The sequence below is a fragment of the Lissotriton helveticus genome, chromosome 7 (genome assembly GCF_964261635.1).
Source record: "Lissotriton helveticus chromosome 7, aLisHel1.1, whole genome shotgun sequence".
Classification (NCBI taxonomy): Eukaryota; Metazoa; Chordata; class Amphibia; order Caudata; family Salamandridae; genus Lissotriton; species Lissotriton helveticus.
This window is the reverse complement of record NC_136068.1, coordinates 501,915,124-501,939,632: the sequence shown is the minus strand read 5'-3', so window position 1 is coordinate 501,939,632 and position 24,509 is coordinate 501,915,124. Positions and strand designations below refer to the sequence as shown.

The following is a 24,509-nucleotide window of genomic DNA, read 5'->3' as shown; positions in this document are numbered from 1 at the left end:
GTTATTCAACAATGATCTCTGTGTAAAACCATTTTTGCCAGTATTGGAATTAAATCTGGAATGCACTATCTTGTCTTTGAGGTTCTTATTCCTCTTAAATGCGAACAGGGGTTTTGGTAATTTTTTATTTGACGTTGGGTTGCAATTCAGCAAATGCCAACTCGCATTGATTACCTGTCGGACACGTTCATTCAGGGTGGAATGGGTCGTGACGCATACCAATTGATCTTTAGATTTAATTTCTTTGGATGTTAACAAAGCAGCGCGGTCAAAGAACCGTGCTCTTTTATAGGAGGATCTTATGAGTCTATGGGGATAACCTCGCTCGAGGAATTTCTTACGCATAATGTGGGCCTGTTTATCATAGTCTGCAAGATTCGTACAATTTCTGCGAACCCGCAAGAACTGTGAGAAAGGTATACTCTCCCGTTGGTTTTTGGGATGAAAGCTCGTGAAATGTAACAGCGTGTTACGAGCTGTACCTTTCACGAAAAGATCCACCTCCAATTTATGGTTATTTTCGCGTATTAGTAGGTCCAAAAACTCTACCTGACTGGTGCTATACTGAGCTGTAAAATGTAAGTTTTCATCTGTGAGGTTAATCCATTCCAGAAACTCCAAAAGGGAGTCTTTCCCATTGGTCCAGATAAAAAAGATATCATCTATGTATCTGGACCAATGGGAAATGGATTCAAAAAAGGGAGCCACCTCATTGTCAATAAATTGATCTTCGAACGCTGACATGTAAATATTCGCTATTGATGGGGCAACTGAGGCACCCATACTGACTCCTCTAATTTGGCGATAGATGGAATCGCCAAACTCAATGATGTTCTCTGTTAGAATAATGTATAGACAGTCAATTAAAAAACTCTTTGGACACTCTATGTTGTACTTATCTATGAACTGATCCGTTGCCCTTATAGCTCCATCGATGGGGATGTTGCTATACAAGGACGTGATGTCCATGGTGACCAAGATGTCTTTACAAGGGGTAAACTTTAGATCTTCAACAATGTTGATCATATGTCCCGTATCCTTGACATATGATTTAATCTTAGGTATATGTGGTCGTAAAAAATAATCTGTAAATTACGACAATACCACCCCCTTTGTCGCACGCTTTTATGGTCAATTCCTTATTATCCATTATTCTTTTCAAGGCCACAGATTCTTCCCTACTCAAATTATAGATGGGTTTAGGAACAAATGTTAGGGATTTCTCCAATTTCTGGAGAACTACCAGTTCAAATGTGGCCACCTCCGGGCCTAACTGCTCCAAGCCTGGACTGAATGTGGACGGTAGTGTAATTTCTCTATGTCTAATGTAATCATCTTCAACAGTTTCCCTGTCCTGAAAGAACTTCCTTAACCAAAGGGGGTGGTATTGTCGTATTGGATTCCTGTCAATATGAATGCAATATGCTTACAATGTTGAATGATGGTTCCACCTATCAAAAAATTCAGATTAATCCCCTAAAGGATACTGTTAAGAAAATCCAATTCCTAACAAAGGAAGCACTGAACAAGGGGGACATCTCCAATCAGGAATATGACTTTTTAAACACCAACAGTAACAAAACAGCTTGTATCTATGGCCTCCCTAAGATACACAAGAGTGCCTCGAATCCGCCATATAGACCAATCGTGTCCACGATTGGAACACCAACTGAGGCCTTGTCCAAATTTACAGATTATTTTTTACGACCACATATACCTAAGATTAAATCATATGTCAAGGATACGGGACATATGATCAACATTGTTGAAGATCTAAAGTTTACCCCTTGTAAAGACATCTTGGTCACCATGGACATCACGTCCTTGTATAGCAACATCCCCATCGATGGAGCTATAAGGGCAACGGATCAGTTCATAGATAAGTACAACATAGAGTGTCCAAAGAGTTTTTTAATTGACTGTCTATACATTATTCTAACAGAGAACATCATTGAGTTTGGCGATTCCATCTATCGCCAAATTAGAGGAGTCAGTATGGGTGCCTCAGTTGCCCCATCAATAGCGAATATTTACATGTCAGCGTTCGAAGATCAATTTATTGACAATGAGGTGGCTCCCTTTTTTGAATCCATTTCCCATTGGTCCAGATACATAGATGATATCTTTTTTATCTGGACCAATGGGAAAGACTCCCTTTTGGAGTTTCTGGAATGGATTAACCTCACAGATGAAAACTTACATTTTACAGCTCAGTATAGCACCAGTCAGGTAGAGTTTTTGGACCTACTAATACGCGAAAATAACCATAAATTGGAGGTGGATCTTTTCGTGAAAGGTACAGCTCGTAACACGCTGTTACATTTCACGAGCTTTCATCCCAAAAACCAACGGGAGAGTATACCTTTCTCACAGTTCTTGCGGGTTCGCAGAAATTGTACGAATCTTGCAGACTATGATAAACAGGCCCACATTATGCGTAAGAAATTCCTCGAGCGAGGTTATCCCCATAGACTCATAAGATCCTCCTATAAAAGAGCACGGTTCTTTGACCGCGCTGCTTTGTTAACATCCAAAGAAATTAAATCTAAAGATCAATTGGTATGCGTCACGACCCATTCCACCCTGAATGAACGTGTCCGACAGGTAATCAATGCGAGTTGGCATTTGCTGAATTGCAACCCAACGTCAAATAAAAAATTACCAAAACCCCTGTTCGCATTTAAGAGGAATAAGAACCTCAAAGACAAGATAGTGCATTCCAGATTTAATTCCAATACTGGCAAAAATGGTTTTACACAGAGATCATTGTTGAATAACTTACCCGTTCGTGGAACAGTTAAATGCTCCTCGTGCAAATCATGCAATAACATTATTGAGGGTGAAGAATTCACACATAATGGATATACAGTGAAGGCAAATGATTTCTGGAACTGCAAGACTGCAAATGTAGTCTATTTCATTAAATGTAAATGCGGACTAGGTTATGTTGGCGAAACCTGCAGATCCATTCAAGTACGCATAACAGAACATAGGTCTGCCATCAGGACCCAAAAAGTGGTAGCACCGTTAGTCAAACATTTCATCGAGAAAAACCATAAACCCGAGGACTTCCAATGGCGCATCCTTGAAAAAATACGAACACCAGACAGCCAAGGAGGATGCGCCATTAGGAAAAAAAGAGAAGTCTTTTGGATTTTTGTTTTTAACACACATAGGATTGGGCTAAATTGCGATATCCCATGGGAAAACGCAATTTTATGATGACGTTAGCCCCTAAGAAATATGTGGATAAACAAAGATCAATGTGAGACCCCGTAGAACATATCTGTCTCCATTTGATTACCATCATCGGTATCTAGCCATATATACTCCAAGACATAGAAGGATTTTATTGTGGAGTGTATAAAAGTCTAGAAGTATGTATGTCTGAAATGAGGATGGGCTGATGCCTACATGTATAAGATGCTGAATGCTGCTTTATAAATTATCGTAGAGACATGAATAGGTCACAATCCCTTTGTGATTGACGGAATACATTGCCACTGAGACATCAAACTAGCCTTTATATAAACTTTTAAGCTAGAGACAAACAAGGTATGTTTGCAAATATCTACATAGATAAAATGAAATATATCAACACATATATGCGCGATAATTTTGTGAATTGCGCTGTTAGAAATATCAAGGACCTGCTACAGATGCGTTATGCGGTGTATACATCTTTAAATAACTCCCGCACTCGTGTCTGTTCACGTAACGTAACGTTTCTGACCTGACTGGGACACAGGTGTAAGGCATCAGCCTGACTTGTTTGCTACCAGTTAAAAAGCAGGTTTCCGCGGCTACTCGCGGTAACACGCATTCTAACGGTCGGGAGACGCCAGAGGCTACATCCAGCCTGTCCGTGACCTGTTTTTTCGACTTATCTCGTCGCATCTTTTTCAGAAGGTAAGATGTGCTCCCTCTGAACGTCGTCCTTTCATTGTTAAGCACAAATCTAGATATAATCGAGCGTGCAAGATGACCTTTAAAACTGGATACAATCTTTTCTTTAGGAAATACCCGTTTTCCAGAATTCCGCTGGAAGCTTTGTGTCCCAAGAGTGCGAATTAATCTTTTGCAGCTCTCCGAATAAACAACAAATTGAGGAAATGAGCCGCGTAATCTAAGCAAAGTAAGTAGAAAGGCCTCTTTAGTAATTTATTTTTAGAACGCAGTTCCCCGTTTTTGCTGCCAAATAATAATTCAGGTTAACTCGAGCAACAACCTTTCCAAAAGTGGGATGCCTATTAAAACTTAAATATAATCTTTCCCTCAGGAACTACCGGCTTCCAGTAATACTCCGAAAGGGGAAAAAAACGGGCTCTGAGATGGTGATTTATTTTCTGTCTGCACTTTGAAAAAACGAAAACATTGCGATAACGAGCCTGCCTATCTATACCTAAGTAAGTACAAGGGATCTCTAGGAAACCAGTTTGAGTGCAGTAACGATTAAGTAGATTGGTTGCCAATACATGCAGTTAATTTTGGCTTTCTCTGCGGACAGTTTTTGGTAATGCTGGGTTCCAGAATACGTTGAAACAATCGGGCTGTAGGAATGTGAATTATTTTCATTCTGCAATTAGAAAAACCAGAACAGTGAGAAAACGAGTCTTTCGCTCAAACTGAAGTAAGTAGAAGGGATATTGGTCTAACCTGCTTGAAGGCAGTAATGAGCATATGTATCAGATGTTAACATATGTAGCTATTTTGGGGTCTATTTTGTGACAGTTTGGTATCGTCTACCATGGGACAGAATGTAACGTAGGTGTCTGAGTGGAGAAATAGACAAGAGACTAATATATAAGATGCTACCATATGGGGTGCTTGCATTAGTGCAATGTTGAAGGGTTATCCTTGAAGCCAAAATATTAAAGGTGATAATATATAAAGATACCTTGCCCCTTCTGCTAAATAGGGCGGATAGTGAACAAGTATTTTACCTCTCCTTTCGTAAGTGTGTAGACCCTTACATGTAAACTATCATCTGCATTGCATAAGAAATGATACCTTAATAAGGGATAGCCCTGTGTTTTCTTTCAATATTAAAACGAACGTGGCCTGTATTAGGGTATATCCCCTAACATTAGTAAGGTACCCCTTCGAAACTGCTCTAGAAACTTATCATGAACTAAAATACCATGTAAAAAATTATGTGATATAAGATGAATAATACAGCTGGTGTAAGCTAGGAATAGGTTGATTAATTGAGAATTGTGGTTCACGGCTTAAGATAGATATTCAATATGTAAATAGAAATCTGTGTAACAATTTTTTGAAGTATGAGGGAATGTGTACATATGTTTTTGTATATAATGAAAATGTGCTGTCTTTTTTTATAAAATGGACAGAAGGTAAATGTAAATATATTTCTTTTTTTCTCTCCTTTGTTTTTAAAGATTATTACAGTTTAACCTTGTGGCTCCTGAAGAAGGCGTTTGTGGAAACGCCGAAACGCGCGTCGAACAGAAATTAGTTTTCTGGCCACTTTTTATGTTTTTTGTGAATATAGGTTTTCTTTATATGCTTTAAGATTTAGAAGGAACCTTAGCTATTCACATTTGAAAATCTGTTTTACTTTTTGACTATCTGTAATTTTTAAATATAAATTGATACAAAAAAGGTTTTATGAATTGGAGTTTTTGTTTATTTTTATTTTATTTGATTCTGCTTGATTTATTATGTCATAATAAAAATTCTGTTGTGTTATATACATGTGTATTTACTCCCTCTTTTTATAGTTGTGTATATCTTTGTCTGACAAAAGTCTACGCAATTAGTCAACAATAGACAAGTTGAATCTGTAATGTCGTAATTCTAATGGTGACCACATAGAATGTTGATAAATATATGCAGTAGATTATCTTAGGTCTTACCCAGCTGGTTTGTTTTTTAAATATTTGACTTCACAAAAAGCTTAACCGTTAAGACTCATGATGTTGTGTTAAAGGTAGGGCAGGTGACCGTCCTCCCAATCCTCCCCAGCAGGGATACTCTCCCTGCATGGATTGATCCCAGTCAAAGGAGGTCCTTTGAGGGCGGACCTGATCCAGCAAAACTAATGGGTATACTTTTTGGTCTAATAAAAACCTCCCTAGTCTCGGAAGCCTTACTGAAAAAGCGAGTTTAGGCAGTAGACAGGAAAATCTCATCTCCTGGTTTGAGAAGTTTCTGGCCCTATTTAGATCGAGTGGAAGAAAAAGGTGGGCTGGTGGCATTAATCCCTCAGTGGTTATATCAGTGGAAGTAATCAAGTTAAATGCCCTAATAAGGGAACAATTTATGCAGTCTTCGATGAGTGGACAAAGGGAAATTAATAGATTAAAGCAGGCAAAAAAAAGAATGCAGGAATCGGAGCACAGAGGAGTGGAAGACACAAATTGGATTAAATTAAGAGAGGTTGTACAGTCGGAGATTCAATTAAATATTAGGCTTTAATAGCTAAATCTTGTTATGGTAGAACTAAGGGAAAAGAGATTTTAATATCTGATGCAGAATGCACCTCATATATTTCACAGTTATATGCTCGAAATCCCTTGGCTGAGCCCAATCCAGAACTAGCCTTGGAGTCTCCCATGGGGATTGATTACAGCCCTCCCTCATGGAAGGAAATAGAGTGCTATATTAAAGGGGCAAGGTATTCAGGTGCGATGGGCCAAGATGACTTACCTATAGCGATAGTCAAACAAGATAGCTCAGCATAGGCACAATTTCTTTGTTCTGTATTTTCCTCATATTGCTATGCACACAAGACCATCCCGTCCTCTTGGAAAGGAAGTATTGTGGTTCCATTATATAAAAAGGGACCCAAAACTCCCCTGACAGCTTTAGCACATCGCATTATTAGACGCGACTGGAAAATTGTTTGCCAAAAGCATACTTCTCCACCTCCAGGATTGGGCTTTTGGAAATGGCCTTGTCCCTGTAGAGCAAGCTGGTTTCCGCAAACATAGTGGCACTCTAGATAATATCGCTGCCTTGCAAACTTTAATCGAAAAATATCCAATGAGCAAGGGTATAATTCACTCCCCAGCACACGTCAACTTTCAAAATGGTTTCCCTATTGTAATTAAGAACAAACCACTAATATTTTATCACACAATATGAATAGTGAATGTTTTGTCTTTTCTTTTTCAAGTTTTATTCTTGTAGGCTTGCACATCAGTTCTCAGCAGCCACAGCCAACACGTGTTTCGTCGCGTAAGGGGTGTGGTCCTGCAACTTCATCAAGGCTAGATCTTCCAAATAAATAATCTTTGATATGTGGCGATAATTCCGGACCACAAAGGGTTTCTGGTCTGAGCGGCGTGTTAAACGTGTAACCAAATTCAATGTAAAAGTTTCCTTTGAAAAGCAGTATCCAGGTTTTTCCGTTCACACCTTCCGATTTCTCACGCCGCTCGTGTCGTCTACCGAGTACGGCGACAAGCTCCCGATGCTCTGTACCGGCTGCCTAAATATTCACACGCAGTGATTCTCAATGAGCAAGGGTATGGCCCTATATGCTGCCTTAATATATTTCTACACGGCTTTCGACCAGGATGACTGGGGACTGTGAAGGAAACTGGTCGCCCTGGGTATCCCCATGCACCTGCTCAGACCGATCATTACATTCCTCTACATTGACTCAGGTCCTGATGGGAGTTACCCAGGGCTTGTCAAGTAAAGTAGAGACTCATAATGGGCTGAAGCAAGGATACCTTGCCTCCTCTTCTTTTCTCTCTCTATATTAATGATTTACCTAGTAGGGTGGGCCTCTGTAAAGGGGATTCACTGAAACTAAGAACTATGAAACTGAGCTGTCTGCTCTACAGGAACAATGCCATTATGTTAGACCTAACTCCAGTCGGATTACAAAGGTGCCTTAATGAGCTAGTATTCTACTCAGATGATTACACGTTATTTTTAAACTACATCAATAAGTAAAATAATGTTTTTTTAGAGGCCGGGATGTAGAGTTAGGAAAAACATGCACTAGAGCCTGGGGAAGGACAAATTTGCTGTAGTGAAGTTTTATCCATATCTAGGAATAATTTTTACAAGCAAGTGCTCCAGCAGTGACCACATTGACCAGTGCAGAAGTAAGGCAATATCTCAGGCCTCTGCAATTGGTAGATTTTACAAACACTGTGGAAAAAGTCATTTCGCACATGCCTTATCAGTTTATAAAATTAAAATCCCTACTGTGCAGAGTTATGCCTGTGAATCAGTAGACAAACAGCATTGGGATTACTTTGAGAAAGTTGAGGGTCGTATTTTGCACCAAATGTGTAATCTGAACCGATCAGCCCCTTTAGTGGCGATTCGACTTGAATTCAGGCTACTCTCCACTTATGTGTTCGCCATGGCAGCGTGCCTGAGATGGAGCAATGCCCGATTGAATAGCGCTGAGAAACCCTTATGGGTAGCAATGTGTGAGGAAATCTTTTCATCACTGAAGGGGGAAAAGTGTCCTCTTCATGAATTACGTGAAAGCTGCAAACATGTTCGAAATAGAGCACAGCGGCACGTGCTCTTTTCCTAAACAAGTTTTGAAAGCACAAATTAAAAAAGTAAGTTATGAAGTCTCTCGCAAAAGAGATATGGTATTGTGTTCAGCGCATTCCAATAGCGATATTATAGCGGGGAGTAGTATTCATAAACAGCACAAACCTTATGTTGTATGGAATCTTCCCCATGGAGTGTGCAGGACCATCTTGTTGTGAAGGTTGAATTTGCTTCCCTAACGAATAATAACAGGGGCGTAGGAGGGTCTCCCTAGGCAGGATAGACGTCACTTATGTGGAAGCTGTGTGCAGGATCTAAATCATGTTTTGTTTGTTTACCCCCTAATACAAACCTCACTAGATCGTTTTTGAGACCGCTGTTCCTAAAATATAACATTGCCACTGATGAGGAGGCCCGATATTTCCTTATGGCCCCTCCTTCTGAGCCAGTTTGTTTTAAAGTTGTTTGCTTTTTTAAATGCATTTTAGAGATGGATTATGCTGCTCCGTGTAGATGTAGTTGGTAGCAAAGGGTTCCCCCTGAGCAAAAATCCAATATATTTCAAAAGTAGAACTTTTTTGGGTTCTTCTATTTTATAGCTGAAATTATTGGAGTATTTAATGGTACGATATGTTTTGCACTGACCAAGTTATGGTGGTACCTCAAAGGGCTTATGAAATTGGTACTGACATTTCGCTTTCGGACTTTTAACACCTTAGGCCTTTTGTATGCAATTTGAACAATGATTACTTTGGACCAAATCAACTCCTCGCTATAATTAGAATTTATAAGGATTTATGAACCTGTTGTCATGATCGAGCACTTGCACTTTCTTTTTTTTTTAAAAACATTTTTATTGTTTTGTCCACATGGTAAAATACATAACTGGCATGTCATCATCAAGCAGCGTCCCCGTGCCCCCAACCCCACATTCCCTCCGTGTTCGTCAGATTGCAATGTCCCATCATTATAGTTCAAATGTTCTTTCATAGCCGATTGTCTCGCAATTCCACCCACCCTCTCAATGTCAGACAGCATGTCCTCCCATAGCGAGCCACCATGGATATGCTCATGCCCCCTCAGAGGCCTCCGTCTAAACCATGATAGTGTCTCCATTTACTCCATACCCTGCGGAATTTCTTCGGGCACCCTCTCGCTTTGTATGTGACCCTTTCAGCCGCCATGTACATGGCTAGACCACTCCTCCACTCCTCCAGCTGGGGTGTTTCGGGCGCCCCCCATTTCCTAGCTAAGTCTCTTTTGGCCACTACTAGGGCTAACACTAGAAAGATTAGCAGTGGACGGGCCAAATCTATATCATTAGTCATTCCCAAGAGGATAAGCTTCGGGTCTAATGGAATGTTTACCTCCAATACTCCGCTCAGCTCGGCGGTGATCTCGGCCCAATACACCTGGATCTTTGAGAAGGACCATATTATATGTAGAAAACCCCCGGTATCATGCCCGCAGCACAAGCAGCTAGGATCATTTACTCTCCCCATTTTATAGAGCCGTAGTCTGTCATAATACACCCTGTGTAGGACCTTGAACTGGATCAGGCGTAAGCGTGACTTGACGGCCACTTCCCTAGGGTGCATCAAAACCATCCCCCAGTCTACATCACCCATCTCCCCAACCTCTTGTTCCCATGTGGCTCGAAGACCCTCCAGTCTATCTGGTTTGTTATTCATGATCATCTTGTAAGTCAGGGACACAGCTTTTTCGGGGATCTTTTCCTGCAATAAGCGGCCCTCTAGTGGCGCGTATTCGGGGAGCGGCTCTTTTAATGCTACTTCCTCCCGCCATGCATGTCTCAGTTGTATGTATTAAAAAAACTGGGAGCGGTGTAGCCCAAATTCAGCCTGTAAGGAGGTAAAGGGTTTCAGTTCTCCATTTTTGACCACATCCCCCAGAGTGGAAATGCCAATAGCGTCCCATCCCTTGAACCCCTTCAGCTTGCCAAGTTCTTTGAGCCAAGAGCATTCCCACAGCGGGGTCTGCTTCGTAGATCTATGTGCCCACCCAGTGATATTCGAGACTCTGTTCCATGCCCACAGCGTGATCCTTGTAGCAGGTAATAATCTGGCCTGACCCTTACCCCCAAATATGTAGTGGAGGCATGAATGTGCACCCATGGTGTATCTTTCTAGGGCATATGTGGGGTGCGTGGCATGGGCGTGTATCCAGTCATTAATGGGGGCTAAGTGCTCTGCCCAGTAGTAAGCTTCAAGGTCCGGAAGGGAAATCCCACCGTCATACTGGTGCCGCTGCAATATTGCCAATGCTACTCTAGGGTGTTTTCCCAGCCATAGGTAGGACCGAAGCTCCGTCTGTATGTCCCGAAAGGTCTTAGGTGGCACTGGGAAATATTCATTTTGAAAGGCGTAGAGGAATTTTGGGAGTGTGATCATTTTGAACATAGCTGCCCTTCCAAGTATTGTCAAGGGGAGCGTTTGCCACCTACAGGCGTCAAGTTTGAAGTCACGTATGATACGGTGAACATTTCGTTCGTAGGAGATGGCGCTGTTGTGCAAAATATCCCTAAATACTGGAATCCGTCTTCGGTCGTCTGTAGCCTCTGTGGCAATTGGGGCCAATCTTTACGTCCTCAGGGGTCATAGAGCGTCGATTTGTGCCAGTTGATCTGGTATCCTGACTTAGCGCCATATCTGGCTAACTTGTCGAACAGCGCCGGTTTTGTGTTTTCCGGTTGTGTGATATATAGCAGAACATCATCAGCATACAATGACAGTTTCTCGTCCTGTACATCCGCCTGTCCCACCTGGAACCCCGTGATCCTCTCGTTTTGTCTTACAGCGCAGGCCAACACCTCGATAGTCAAGGCAAAAAGCAGTGGCGATAGTGGCCACCCTTGTCGGGTTCCCCGCTGGATGGGAAAGGCCCTCGACACTGTCCCATTAACCCTTACACGAGCACTGGGGCCTGCGTAGAGTATGCCAATTTTGCGTCTGTATTTGGGTACGAAGCCCATTTGTTCTAGCACTCCCTCCAAGAAGGGCCAATGGACAGCGTCAAACGCCTTCTCTGCGTCCAATGACAAGAACCAGTGTGGCTCTGTTCTGCCTTCCACCGCACGGAGCCAATTATTTGTTCTTCGCAGGTTATGTCTAGTCGCCCTTTCTGGGATGAACCCCGTCTGGTCCAGATGGATCAACCCCGGGATGACCCTTCTCATCCGAAGAGCCAGTATCGGGGCATAGATCTTCGCTTCCACATTTAACAATGAGATGGGGTGATATGATGCGCAGTACTCCTCCGGTTTCCCTGATTTATGGATTGGGACAATCTTGGCCTGCCTGATGTCCAGGGGGAACTGCCCCTCCTCCTCAGCATCCCGGAAGAGGCCCTGTAGGTGGCGGGTCAGGAGGTCAGCCATCTTCTTGAAAAACTCCGCCGGGAAGCCATTGGGGCCTGGGACTTTCCCCACTCGGAGTTTAGTCAGCGCCACCCTGCCTTCTTCCTCAGTGACATCGGACTCGAGATCTATTCGGTCAGTTTCTTCGCGAGTCGGGAGGTTGACGGCTGTCATGTATTGCAATGCCTCCTGTTTGGATCCCAAATCATGGGCCTTGTATAGGGTTTCATAATAGTCGGCAAATGCTTCAGCTATCCTGTCATCGGTAGCTATCCAGTCGGCATGACCCACTCGTAGTCTATCTACCCAACGTTCATCTCTCTCTATCCTGCTAAGCCATGCCAAAAGTTTGCCAGATTTATCTCCCACGTCATATATGCGGTGGAGAGTGGCTAGTGCTTGCGTCTTAGCCTCCCCAGTCACTAGTTGTCTATACTGGGCCTGCGTATCTGCAAGACGTCGCTGTGTCCCCAAATCCCTCTTGTGTAGGTGGTCGGTCTCCAGCTGCAATATTAGTGCTTCTAAGGTCTGGATCTCTGACTGTCTCTTTTTCCTAGCCTCCGCCAGCCTACAATGAGCCCTATCTCGAAGCACTACTTTAAGTGCCTCCCATAGCACCACCCGGGAGTCTACGGTCCCCACGTTTTCTGCCAGGTACACCTTCACGTCAGCCCTCAGCCCCTTTATAATGTTCGGATGTTGCAAGTCCCAAGTGGAGAGTCTGAGGATTATGGGGCCTTCTCTCCTTCGCCTAACAATCTGTATCGCCAGGGGTGAATGATCAGATATCCCTCGGGCGTAATATTCTGCTGAATCGGTCACCTGTAGTGCCTGTCTTGCCATAAAGATATAATCCAGACGGGAGTAGACTTTGTGCGCTCCCGAGAAGAAGGAGTATGCCTGTGTGTCTGGGTTTAGCCATCGCCACACATCCAGAAGGCCCAGTGTCATCATAACTTTGGCTAGTGGGGTCACAGTGTGGGGTCTGTCTCGGTCACCTGTCCTGTCCGCAGCCATATTCATCACGTCATTGAAGTCCCCCCCAACTATTTGAGTCGTGTCGGAGGTGTTGAGTATGATGTCTGACACTCCTTTCAAAGTAGCCGCTTGTAGTTTAGGCGGAGCATAGGCTGAGATAAATGTGTATTATCTCCTTCCCCACGTCCCTCTCACTCCCACGTAGGTACCCTGGCGGTCATTCCATACCTGCGCTACTTTCATTGAGGGGTGTTTTTAATCAGTATTGCTACCCCTCTGGATCCCGATGTGAACCCTGCGTGTGCTAGAACTTTATATTGTCCCCTCGCCAGAAATGCGCACTTAGTGCCTTGCAGGTGCGTTTCTTGTAGGAATATCACATCCGCCCCAGAACGTTTGACATAATTATTGACTCGGCCTCGCTTGATTTTGCAACCTAAGACGTTAACATTCCATGTCAACACCTTAACGCCTCCCCTATGTCCAGTGTCTCCTTCAGGGCTCCCCATAATCATAGTGGCGGTGAGTGGATAAGGGCCCAGACAACATGCGGGGGCGGTCTACGCGGGCTGCAGGCCGTCATCTGATAGAGTATGTTAGGTAATATCGGAGAACATCTGACTGATTGCGATGTAGTGTGGTGCACCGTGCGCGTGTCTGCCTGACAAGTGAATGCATTTTTCATGTTGCGAAACTCCCTCCTCCCTCTCCCCCAACTCCTCCCAAAACCCTCCCCCTCCCCCTGTGCGCTGTCTTCTACGAACTTAAACCAACTCAGAATCATTCCCCAACATTTCCCCTCTCCCCCCACCCCACCTTCCTCCCCCAACAAGCCCACCTTCTACCACCCTTTGCGATGGGCCTTATTGGCAGGAAAAGGTCTGTCGACCTCCCAGTTATCTCCCTCCCCTGTAGATCTACCCCAACTCGTTAATCACACAATTGGCAAAATGGCCAGGTATTCCCAAGTGTATAGCGTTGAGTATAAGTTCTCTATAGGAAGAAGATAGAGCAGGAAAAAAAACAATCAAAAAGAACACAGGTTTGAACCAAAAGAAATAGAGGTGCATGTGAGTCACTTGCGTGCTTCCATATGGTCTAGCCGATAGCGTGTTCATCCACCATCCTGACTAATCAAGTGCCTCGGAGAACAGTCTCGCCCGGGGTCACTGGGCCACCTGTGGCAGGCCCACTCTCCAGTTCTTGGATGGCCAATACCAGCGGGTGAAGCGACTGGTTCTCTCCGTCCTCCGCCCCGGACAGTTCTCCTCCCATTTCACTCTCCATCTCCGCGTGCTCCGCCATAGCAAGGGCGCTGAACCTAGATCCCGATGGACCGTCGAGCTGCGGTGAGCCAGAGTCTCTCTCCTTCCTAGGGGATCAATTCTGTGACGGATATGGCGTAGTTTGGGTCCTCCTCAGACCCCGTGATCTATTCCTCCTCTGTGGCTGCACTCGCTCCCAGAGGTTTCCAACCACAGGGTACGTCCTGGGCGCAGTCGTCTCATTCCCTTCTCGCCTGCGACGGGGTGGGCGCTCCTCCAGCCATTGCCATGCATCATCTGGATGGACGAAGAAGTACGTTTTGTCCTTGTATATGACCCTTAGCTTCCCTGGGAAGAGGAGCATGTATTGTATCTTCAATTCTCTGAGTTTGGCCTTTACTGTGTCAAAGGAGCGTCTGGCTTTCTGTACTTCCTGGCTGTAGTCGGGAAAAATCATAATTTGTGCGTTCTCATGTCGAATCTCTCCCAATTTTCTGGTTTCTCTTAGAATCAGGTCTCTGTCTGCAAAGTTCAAGAACCTCGCGATGACCGGTCTCGGCCGCCCCCTTGCCAGCGGCTTGGCCATAAGCGCCCTGTGCGCCCTTTCAATGATGAAGCAGTTGGAGAAGCACGCCCGGGGCAGAGTCTCCATTAGCCATGTGCGCAGGAACGCCGCCATATCGGCCCCTTCGATACCTTCTCTGAAACCCACAAAACGGAGGTTGTTCCGCCTTGCCCTATTTTCAGCATCGTCCACCTTCCATAGGAGCGGTTTGTGTGCCGCCTGTAAGTCTTTAACGTCTTTCCGAAGGCCGTGGATGACATCCTCCGCCTCTCCCAACCTCGTCTCCGCCGTGGTGACCCTCTCCGTAAGGTTTCGGAAGTCCTGCCGCAGTAGATTAACTTCCACCCCTACCTCTCCGATCTTCATCTCAAGGGCCGCTCTGGACGCCTGAATGTCTGCGCTAGAGGCTTGTATCGCACCCATCAGGAGAGCTGTGTCCGAGCTCGATCCCGTCGCGTCTCCGCCACAATTCGGATGCGCCACTGCGAATTTGTCTGAGGCCTTGCTTCTGCGCCTTCGCGGCCGCCTCCTTCTTCCCCATGGCGGACTGGCTTCTCTGTCGTGGGTGGGGGAGGGTAAATTCCAAGGAGCGAGTATTTGCCCGAAGACCACTTCTGCCCTCCACCGTGTTCTCGGAGTTGGGGCACAGCAGGGCGCCCGGGGAAGAGCGCCAACAGTCACAAGGGATTAATCCGGTAGACAGGGGCCCTGGGCCGCAGCTATCGTTCTCAGAGCGTGGTGATCCGGTGTGGTGGCGTAGCTGGAACGACTGGCCAGGTCGGGTCCAGAGGGGTGTCTCCAGTCCCCGCGGGGGCTCACAGCCGAAGGGACACGCAGTCGGTGACTACGCGATGGCAGTGCTCGCCTGTTCCTAGGCCGCCTCCCCGTCCAGTCCGGCCCCCCGGACAGCACGGGCACCAGGCAGAGGCAATGAGACGTGGGGCTATACAAACGGACCCCCGCACCGCGCGCCTCCAAACCTGCCTTCTTCCTCCGATCCCCGAACCGCAGCGGGGTCAGCCTCCTCCTGTCAGGGGCGCGCTGCGGCTCTGGGTGTCTGCAGACCGGAGAACCTCTTCACTCTGTGGGTGTAATTGGGGCCGCTCCCTCGGGGCTCGCAGTGGGTCCCACCACCTCCGCACATACGCCCGGGTCCCGGACCCGGGGCACCTCGTCCGCCAAACCTCAGCGCCGCCCGGGGGGAGGGGTCAGGCGGAGATCTCGCCACTCCGGTTCGCTGTTTCCGCAGGGTCCGGGCAAGTCCCGGTAGGACAAAGGAGAGCTCCGGGGCAGCTCCCAGCCCCAAGGATGGTTAACGCTACAGGACCGTGTCTCCACAGCCCCTCAGGCGGCGTCCAGGTCTGAGCCCCGGGTCAGTCCGACGCGGCCGCCGCCATTTTGAATCCTGCTCCAGCTCCGGGTCCGGCCGCTGTTTTCGCCGATTTCTGTGTTTTCGTGGCTCAGGAGCAGTGGCGGAGGCAGCCGCCGGGGTCAGCAAGGCATTCGTCACAGTTTGTGGCGTTTTATAAGTCGGTGGATCAAGGTAACGATGACGGATGAAGTCGGCTAGCTGGAGCTGGCGCAGACTGCGACTCACTCGGCCATGCTGCTAGCCACGCCCCTCCGCACTTGCACTTTCTTCATCTTTTTGCTGTGTACTCTATTTAGAATTGTTACTCTTTTTGTAATTCGATTATCATTGTGCAATATTGTTTTTTTTTAATAAATGTATATTTTAGGTTTTCTGCATTACATAGTCGAAGTTGTGAAATAATTTAATGGCACAACTCGTTTTGTACTGGCCAAGTTAGTTTTTGTATCTAAAAGGATTCATGAAATTGATTTTCCGTTCGCAATTATGCTTTTTTCCTCTTGTATGCAACTACGAATTCTGCATCGTTTTATGAAAATTCTAATTTGCAACGTCTTTTGTGTTATTTTAACTTGTTTTTAAGTGTTGGTTGATTTGGTCTAGTGGAGATGTCTGTGTATATTTATATGTGTAACTCCTTGGATCTCCAAATTATAATAAAAAAGATTTGAGCTGAACTCTTAATACCAAGGACGGGCGTGGGCCTTTGCACTCACGCTATATTGCATGATGCTAGGGCCAAAATAAAAGTTAGGATACCAGTTCCATATGCATTGGGCAATGAGGGTAGGGGGCATGCTCCTTTATCATTCAGGGGACTTGGCTGTCCCAAACAATTCCTACTGACCTCCTACTACTGGCAAATTGGTCTCCTTAAGATGCCCACAGCTTGTGTTCTTAGAAACCAACAAACTTTGGAATCTAGTTTTACCCCAGTGCTGATCTGAGAGGATGCAGAAAAGTTCATGCACTGGCCATGCAGATGTACTTAGCTGGGCATTGGAGCTGCCAGGATGTGGAATCAGTCTGGATCGTGTCTAATTCTGTGTGAATCCCAAGTTTCTAAGTTGAGTCACAATAAAGTCTGCAGTTCTAGGGCCATAGAGGTATGAAAATAAACACAACGTCCACACCCTGTGCACTCAATAGAGGGTTGCCAGTTTATTTGGAGATTAGACAGTGCCTTTAGATGCCCATATAGACCTAGAGCTTTAGGGAACAAGCTACCCAGAAGTCTCCTAAATCCTTGTGGCTCGATGAGAACTGGGACAATGTTCACAATAGGAGCAAACAATCACCTGCCACTGAAATTTTGTGATGATGTTGACCTCCAATCATCACGCCATCACTGAGAAATAAAGTTAGATAATTCCTTTTATTGATGATTTGGAAATAGTCCTGCTCTTACTCCAATGGGTTTCATTATGGTTACCAATCAATAAGAAACTAAGGACAGAAGACTCAAGAATACACTGAACATGAGAAAAACACAAATAAAGCATTTATCCTTCAAAATTATAAAACATCATGAGGAGCAGGTGCGAACAATAGTTGAAGGACAGCAACATAAAGTAAGAAGAGGAAAGCAGTGAGAAACCGGTGAGTGTGAGAAAACAAAGGTGAGAAGAAAGGTCTGTCATGAAATGGGGGGTTATGCTTTATCAGTGGGGGGGGGGGAGATGAGAGGCATTAAAGTTCAAGCGGATGCTGAATACTTTAGTTTAAAAAAATCACAATCAACCATTGCTTTCTAGACATGTCTGGTCCTCAAGGAATGAGTTCCAATAAGTTGGGGCAATCAATGTGTCTTGAATGTCAATGCAGGTCCAGTCACTTTTATAGAAAAAATGATCTAAACAACAAATAAACTATTTTAACCGATAGAGGGCGATTATAGCATACCAATATCCTATTTCCAGCAGTTCACTTCATCATGATATCCTTTTACTTCAAGGGAGAGCTCAACAGAACCATATTTGAGGGCACTCATCACAGGTGCATATCCTATTACACCACTAGAGGGAGCTCTCTAAACAAATACCAATTCTAGAAACTTGGAGGAATTCATGCTGCACCATGTAAGAAACTCTCTATTCAAATTACTGCACACCTACATGGCAGTGCCTAGTCTTTCAAGCAAATGGAATTCTCCTCCAGGCAAAAGAGGGACCCGAATTGCCCCTGCACAACATAGGTCGATTTCTCTAAAAAAACTGAAGCTTAGTGGAAACTAGGCTCGACTAATGCCAAACCCACACGTTCCATTATTTCCATCCTGGTGGTGTGGTCTCGGTTAAATATCTGAGGCCACTTTCACTATGTCCACCTAGAGATCAATTAAGGATGTCTGGGTGTCTATATTAAGGATCTATCTCAGGTCGAAGGCTCAGCAGGCTTGAGGCTAACTATAATGTTTCCCCAGCAGAGTTCCTCAATGTTCTCTTCACAGATCCATGTAAAAAAAAAATGCTAGAAATATGATACCTGAAGAGTTGGCCATGCTGAAAAGACTGTGGTCCTATGCCTAACATCAGAAAGTGGAAATGACTGTGCAAGGTATTCTCTCTATACTCTTAATCAAATACTGTGACAATAACATTACCAGCAGTAAAACTGCAAAGTGTACTTTGCAAAACCCACCCAAATAAATGACTGTCTTTGGTAAATTATATTAGATTTAATTAAAAATAAAACAAGTTTAATTAATGAATTTTAAATACAAGTGATCTAATATACCTTGCAGGGAAAATCTATATTTGGGGGCAACACTCTCGCCCTGATCCACTTTCAGGTCCGCCACACATTTTGTTTGTAATTCTTTCAAATATACATAGAATGGGCTTTGGCCCACCTCTAGAGGTTTTTCTCCCTGCAAGCAACTGGCTACTAGGTGCATCTTTCCACCTTCTCTGGAATGCCTGCATTGCAAAACATGAGGGACTACCTACATTTAAAAAGTACACTCAATCATCACACATTCAATTCTTTATCATACATCCACCCTATACAGATCTTCACTAGCAATACCGCAGTAACCATTATCGCCAACACCTGTACCACCATTGTTACCACCATTATCATCACTGCCATTTCCACCACCACTATTATTGCGACTGCCACCACAACCCCCACCATCATTATTTGGATGCTGTCAGTAATATAACAAGCGTTAGCAAAGCAAATTGGGAAGATTTATCACTGAAAAAGCAAGCCAAACTAATGCGTTTTACTTTTCATTAAAAAGCCAAAATCCTGACAAAAATGTTTTTTCAGTGTTATGAAATATACAATGCCAGACTCAGTCCAATAAGGGTACACCACAAAAGAAAAAAATCCTAGTCTCTTCCACTAAATATATTTTTTCTATGGGGTATATATAATGAGCATAGTGTGTGTGTGTGTGTGTGTGGGGGGGGGGGGGTAATTTAATGACCTCATATTTTACCACTACAAGAGGTTCATTATTTGCTGTTGAAATATGCCTGTTCCAGGAGACAGCTCTTCAAGCGTCAATACCCTCTTAGTACTGCTAATGGAGAAAGCTCATCACACATAGTTATAATGTTCTAACAACTCTAGATGTTGTCACATACTGCATTCTAGAACACAACCATTAGACAGAATAGCAATGGAGGCAAGATCTAATCCAGACAATGCTGCAATATTTATAATACTCTCTTGATAAATCTACTGAGAGTTAAAGACATGCCTGATGATCACTCACATGTGCTGGCCTGCCGCTGGCCTTCAGCGCCTCGTTTATCTTGTCCACCAGGCTCTTGATTCGGAAGTCAGTAGGCATCTTGTTGGGTTGGCAAGGCTTCCGGCACTCGGGACACTTGTAGCCCTGGCCATTGTGACTATCCCAGTGTTCAGCAATGCAGTCATGGCAGAAGTTGTGACCGCATTCGATCGACACAGGGTCTTTGAAAACCTCCAAACAGATGCAGCAGGTGATCTCATCTGTAAAGGACTCTAGAAGCCGCTTCACATCGCCCATGATCTGAAAACAAACAACAACATCCCTCTAGTGCAAAATACAAGCATGTTCACACAAAACAAGTCAGAGAAAAAAATAAGGAAATCGAATCTAGTGACTAAAACACAGATTCAAAACCAGTAATTCGAAGAAATCAGTTTACACTTGTGTGATCCTGAGGAAATGCATTCAGAAAGGACTGCCCAGCGTCTACTGCAAAATGCAAATAACAGGTGGATAACCAGACAAGAAAGTGAGTGTAAGGCTTGCTTGGAGTGTTCAAGCACCTTGCTCTTATAAACATCAACATTCTATTGATAGTTCCAAACCAGCCATGATCGCCTAAAACAAAGCTGTGGAATGATTCACAGGAAACATTCCAACAAGAGCCAGCAGATTTCTGTCTGGCTGAAAACAATATCCGATGTCAAGGGAAAGTCGCTTAACTTGAGGAACAATTAGGAAGGGAAAATAGGGAGGTCTAGCAAGAACTTTTTAAGTCGGTATTCCAGACACTGGAGAATGCTTTTTAGTCAAATTACCTAAAACATGTACTGTCCCTCAGACTCTTTGGCAGAACACACAATCTGTTAGGGTGCCAGGGGAAGTACTGAGGGGGATGCATACGAGTTCTACACTACTGCCAACTCCAGAAAAGAAAACCTCACAAGCCCTTCATGCAGTAAGACAGGTGCTGGAAGAGTGCAAGGGCTGCAATCCAGAGCGCAACACTCTTGTATCACAGTGGCTTGTCTCATCAGCAGTGGGATCTCGAAGTGCCCAGGGTACAATCAAAAGTTCAATTAAATTTTATAGTTGTTCGAGAGGTCATAAAAAACATCAAAAATTATGTTTAGCAATACAAAACATGCATAGTTCAAAATGCAAGAATTGAGACAATGATTCAACACTTCATTCGTATCAACTACAGATTCATCCAAGGGCTCATTTTACGTAATTGGTTAATTTACAGAGGACATTTGGCTCAATCGATTTTAAGTGGTAAACTGTAGCTGCATTGTAACCACGGACTCCCTCTCTCACAAGTGATGACATCAAAAGGTCAATGAAATATGTTAAACTAACCAATTTCCCTTTTACAATATTTCTGGTTGCTTAGTCATGGCAGCTAACTCAATATAAACTCGATAATCAGAGTCCTTTCTGAAGATTTCACAATAATACGGCTTTAATTGTCTCATTGTTTGAAATGGGAAATATATCCTTGGACTACAGGCATGTAAGTTGAACTTTTAACATTTTGTGTTTTTTATTTTTTATTTTTTTTTATTATTCAGTTCATAACAAAAATATCACATATACAAATCATACATTGACCAAGATTTTAAACAATACTTTGCAAAGAAAAAGAGAGAAGAGAAAGAAGAAAGGGAAAGAAGAAAAACAGAGAAATAATGGAAAATCCAGAAATTGCCAAGACATGTGGTTTAAACAATAACGCTGAGAATCAGTCCGGGCAGAGATGGAAACACAAATCGGATCAATCACTTTCCATATGATCCATCATAGGCTGCCAAATCTGAATCCCTAGTTGCTTTTTCTTCATTGATTTGAGGCGATCGATATTAAATTCTAAATGAAATACATTATAGAACTTAGCCCGCCACATTTCATACGAAGGCGCCTCGGGCTTAAGCCACATAGAGGCGATACACAATCGAGCAACTGCCATAGCCATAAAAAGAAGGAACCTATTTTGGATAGTACAGCGCAGAAGTATCTCTATTTTTACACAATCCAAACAAAATTAACTCTCTAGATATCACCACATTGATATTTGTAATACTAGAAAGAAATTGTGCAATAGACAAAAAAACAGTTCCAACACGTTACAATCAAAAAATATATGTAAAATGTCAGCTGCATCAGATTGACATCTATAACGTTGACCATTATGCATATCCCCCCACTTCATCATTTTAGCCGGTGGGTGGTATAAATTAAACAAAGTTTGATAGTGTTGGGCCCGTAGATTAGCAGTCAAAGTAAGTTTAGAAGCCATATCGATAGAGTCTTGAATGAATTGACCAGAAATATCGAGTCTCAGACCCCATTTTGCATCTTGAGCTTCAACATCATCACGCTGCGTACTCAACAAACTGTCATATAAAGTCCCAATCTTAGCCCGGTTATTCAAAGCTTCGAAAAGATCATTACTCACAATTGGCATAATGCTACGATGCTTAAAAATAAAGTCCCTTAGCTGTAAATATTTTAAAAAATCATTCTGAGAGATTGCATATTTATCTACTAACTCAGCAAAAGTAACCATCCTGCACTCTGTAGAGGCGGTCGCTCCCTCACGCTGATCCCCGATCTGCCAGACTCCTACCTTCGCCTGCCTGCCTGACTGCCTGCACGAAGTACCGCAAGTACATCGTAGCACTTGACGAAGAAATAATTAATTAATTGCGAAGCGCATTTGGGATCGTAGCTATTTAATTGTGCAACGCTTTTGGCCGCATACATTTTGTTTAGTTTACTGCACTGTTGTTGTGGCTCCCTACCCGAGTCTCCACCCCCGCTCCCGCCTCCCAGCTGACCCGCCCTCCCACTGATTGCGTTAGCCCTGCTCCCCCCGCTGTAGCGCTGTGACCATCCTGCACTCTGTAGAGGCGGTCGCTCCCTCACGCTGATCCCCGATCTGCCAGATTCCTACCTTCGCCTGCCTGCCTGACTGCCTGCACGAAGTACCGCAAGTACATCGTAGCGCTTGACGAAGAAATAATTAATTAATTGCGAAGCGCATTTGGGATCGTAGCTATTTAATTGTGCAACGCTTTTGGCCGCATCCATTTTGTTTAGTTTACTGCACTGTAGTTGTTGTTGTGGCTCCCTACCCGAGTCTCCACCCCCGCTCCCGCCTCCCAGCTGACCCGCCCTCGCCCCTCTACCATCCACATATGACAGATGCTTTTACGCGCAGCGTTCACGCGCAGCGATCGCGCCGAAGGTGCGCCAAAGGTAAGCCCGTCTAAGCCCGTCCGCGCCTGGACCGCGCCCAGCGCCAAACCCCCTGGCCCCTGCCGTACCCAGCCCTCTAGATTCACATATGATGCCGCAACTCTCCTCGCCCTCCACCCCGGACGTACTCCACAATGCTGCGAAGCCACCCCAGGACGTACCCACGGTCCCTTCGCCTGCCACTCCTGCAAGTTCACCTGCTCCAGGACCCTCACCAAATCCACTTCCCCCAAACATTGCTCAGACTCTAACCACCTAAAATGCATCCTGCTCAACACCCGCTAGGTCCACAGACACGCAACGGAACTCTGGGACCTACTCGACACTGCGTCACCGGACATCGCCTTCCTTACAGAAACATGGATGAACACATCATCAGCACCCGACATCGCCATAGCCATACCGGACGCTTACAAGATTACCCTAAAGACCGCACCAATCAAACAGGAGGAGGCATCGCCATCATCGTCAAGAACACCATCAAAATCACGACCAGCTCCGACGATAATCTTGCAACCGCCGAACATCTCCACTTTCAGATCCACACCGACCCTAGGACCACACTTAGAGGCACCCTCATCTACAGGCCTCCAGGTACCCGCACTCACTTCAGCGATGACATCACTGTCTCCGTCAGCCCACATGCCCTCGCCTCCGAGAACTACATTCTTCTAGGAGACTTCAACTACCACCTTGAAAAAAACACGAAAGCAGCACCTCCACCCTTCTAGACAACATGAACAATCTCGGACTCAAACAACTCGTGGACACCCCCACCCATGTAGCCGGACACACGCTCGACCCCATCTTCACCTCCAGCAAGCACATCTCCTTTGATCGCACCACAACTCTCCACTGGACGGATCACAGCTGTGTTCACTTCAACTACAAAACCACCCTGACCCACAACCGCCCACAACCTATTCCTCGAAGAAACTGGAACAAAATCACCTCCGAACAACTCCTCACATCACTCAACCAAAACCCTCCCACCCCCTCATCGGACCCAAACCAAGCGGCCACCAATCTCAAGCAATGGATCACCCACAGTGCTGACTAATTAGCACCCTTGAAAAAACATCAGATCAAATCAACCAGCAAAAAGGCTCCCTGGTTCAATGATGACCTTAAAAAATCCAAGAAGCTATGCCGCACCCTGGAGAAAACATGGAGAACAAACCCAACCACCGTTAACATGTCCACCCTCAAGGCAGCCACCCGCAAACACCACCAACTGATTCGATCCGCCAAGAAATCAGCATTCAAGGATCGTCTCGACAACAACACTCACAACAGCAAGGAACTTTTCAACATCGTCAAAGAATTCACCAACCCCACCGCAGCATCTAACGACATCACCCCCTCCCAAGACCTTTGCAATGCGTTATCCTCCTTCTTCTTCAACAAAATTGCCGACATTCACAACAGCTTCGAGAATACTCCCAGCGTCCAACCCCCCCCACCCCCCTCAAATCCTACTCCGCCAACTAACAACCTTAGCG

General features: G+C 44.8%; 1 protein-coding gene across 1 annotated transcript in view; it reads right to left on the bottom strand.

The window, feature by feature from the left end:
- Positions 1-24,509, bottom strand: part of LOC144768683 (RING finger protein 112-like) — a 352,704-nt gene that overhangs the window by 267,015 nt on the left and 61,180 nt on the right. Inside the window, exon 6 of the mRNA XM_078652512.1 lies at positions 19,768-20,046. Within this exon, the coding sequence (XP_078508638.1) occupies positions 19,768-20,043 (276 nt within the window). The 5' untranslated portion in view covers positions 20,044-20,046. The remainder of the gene's footprint in view (positions 1-19,767; positions 20,047-24,509) is intronic.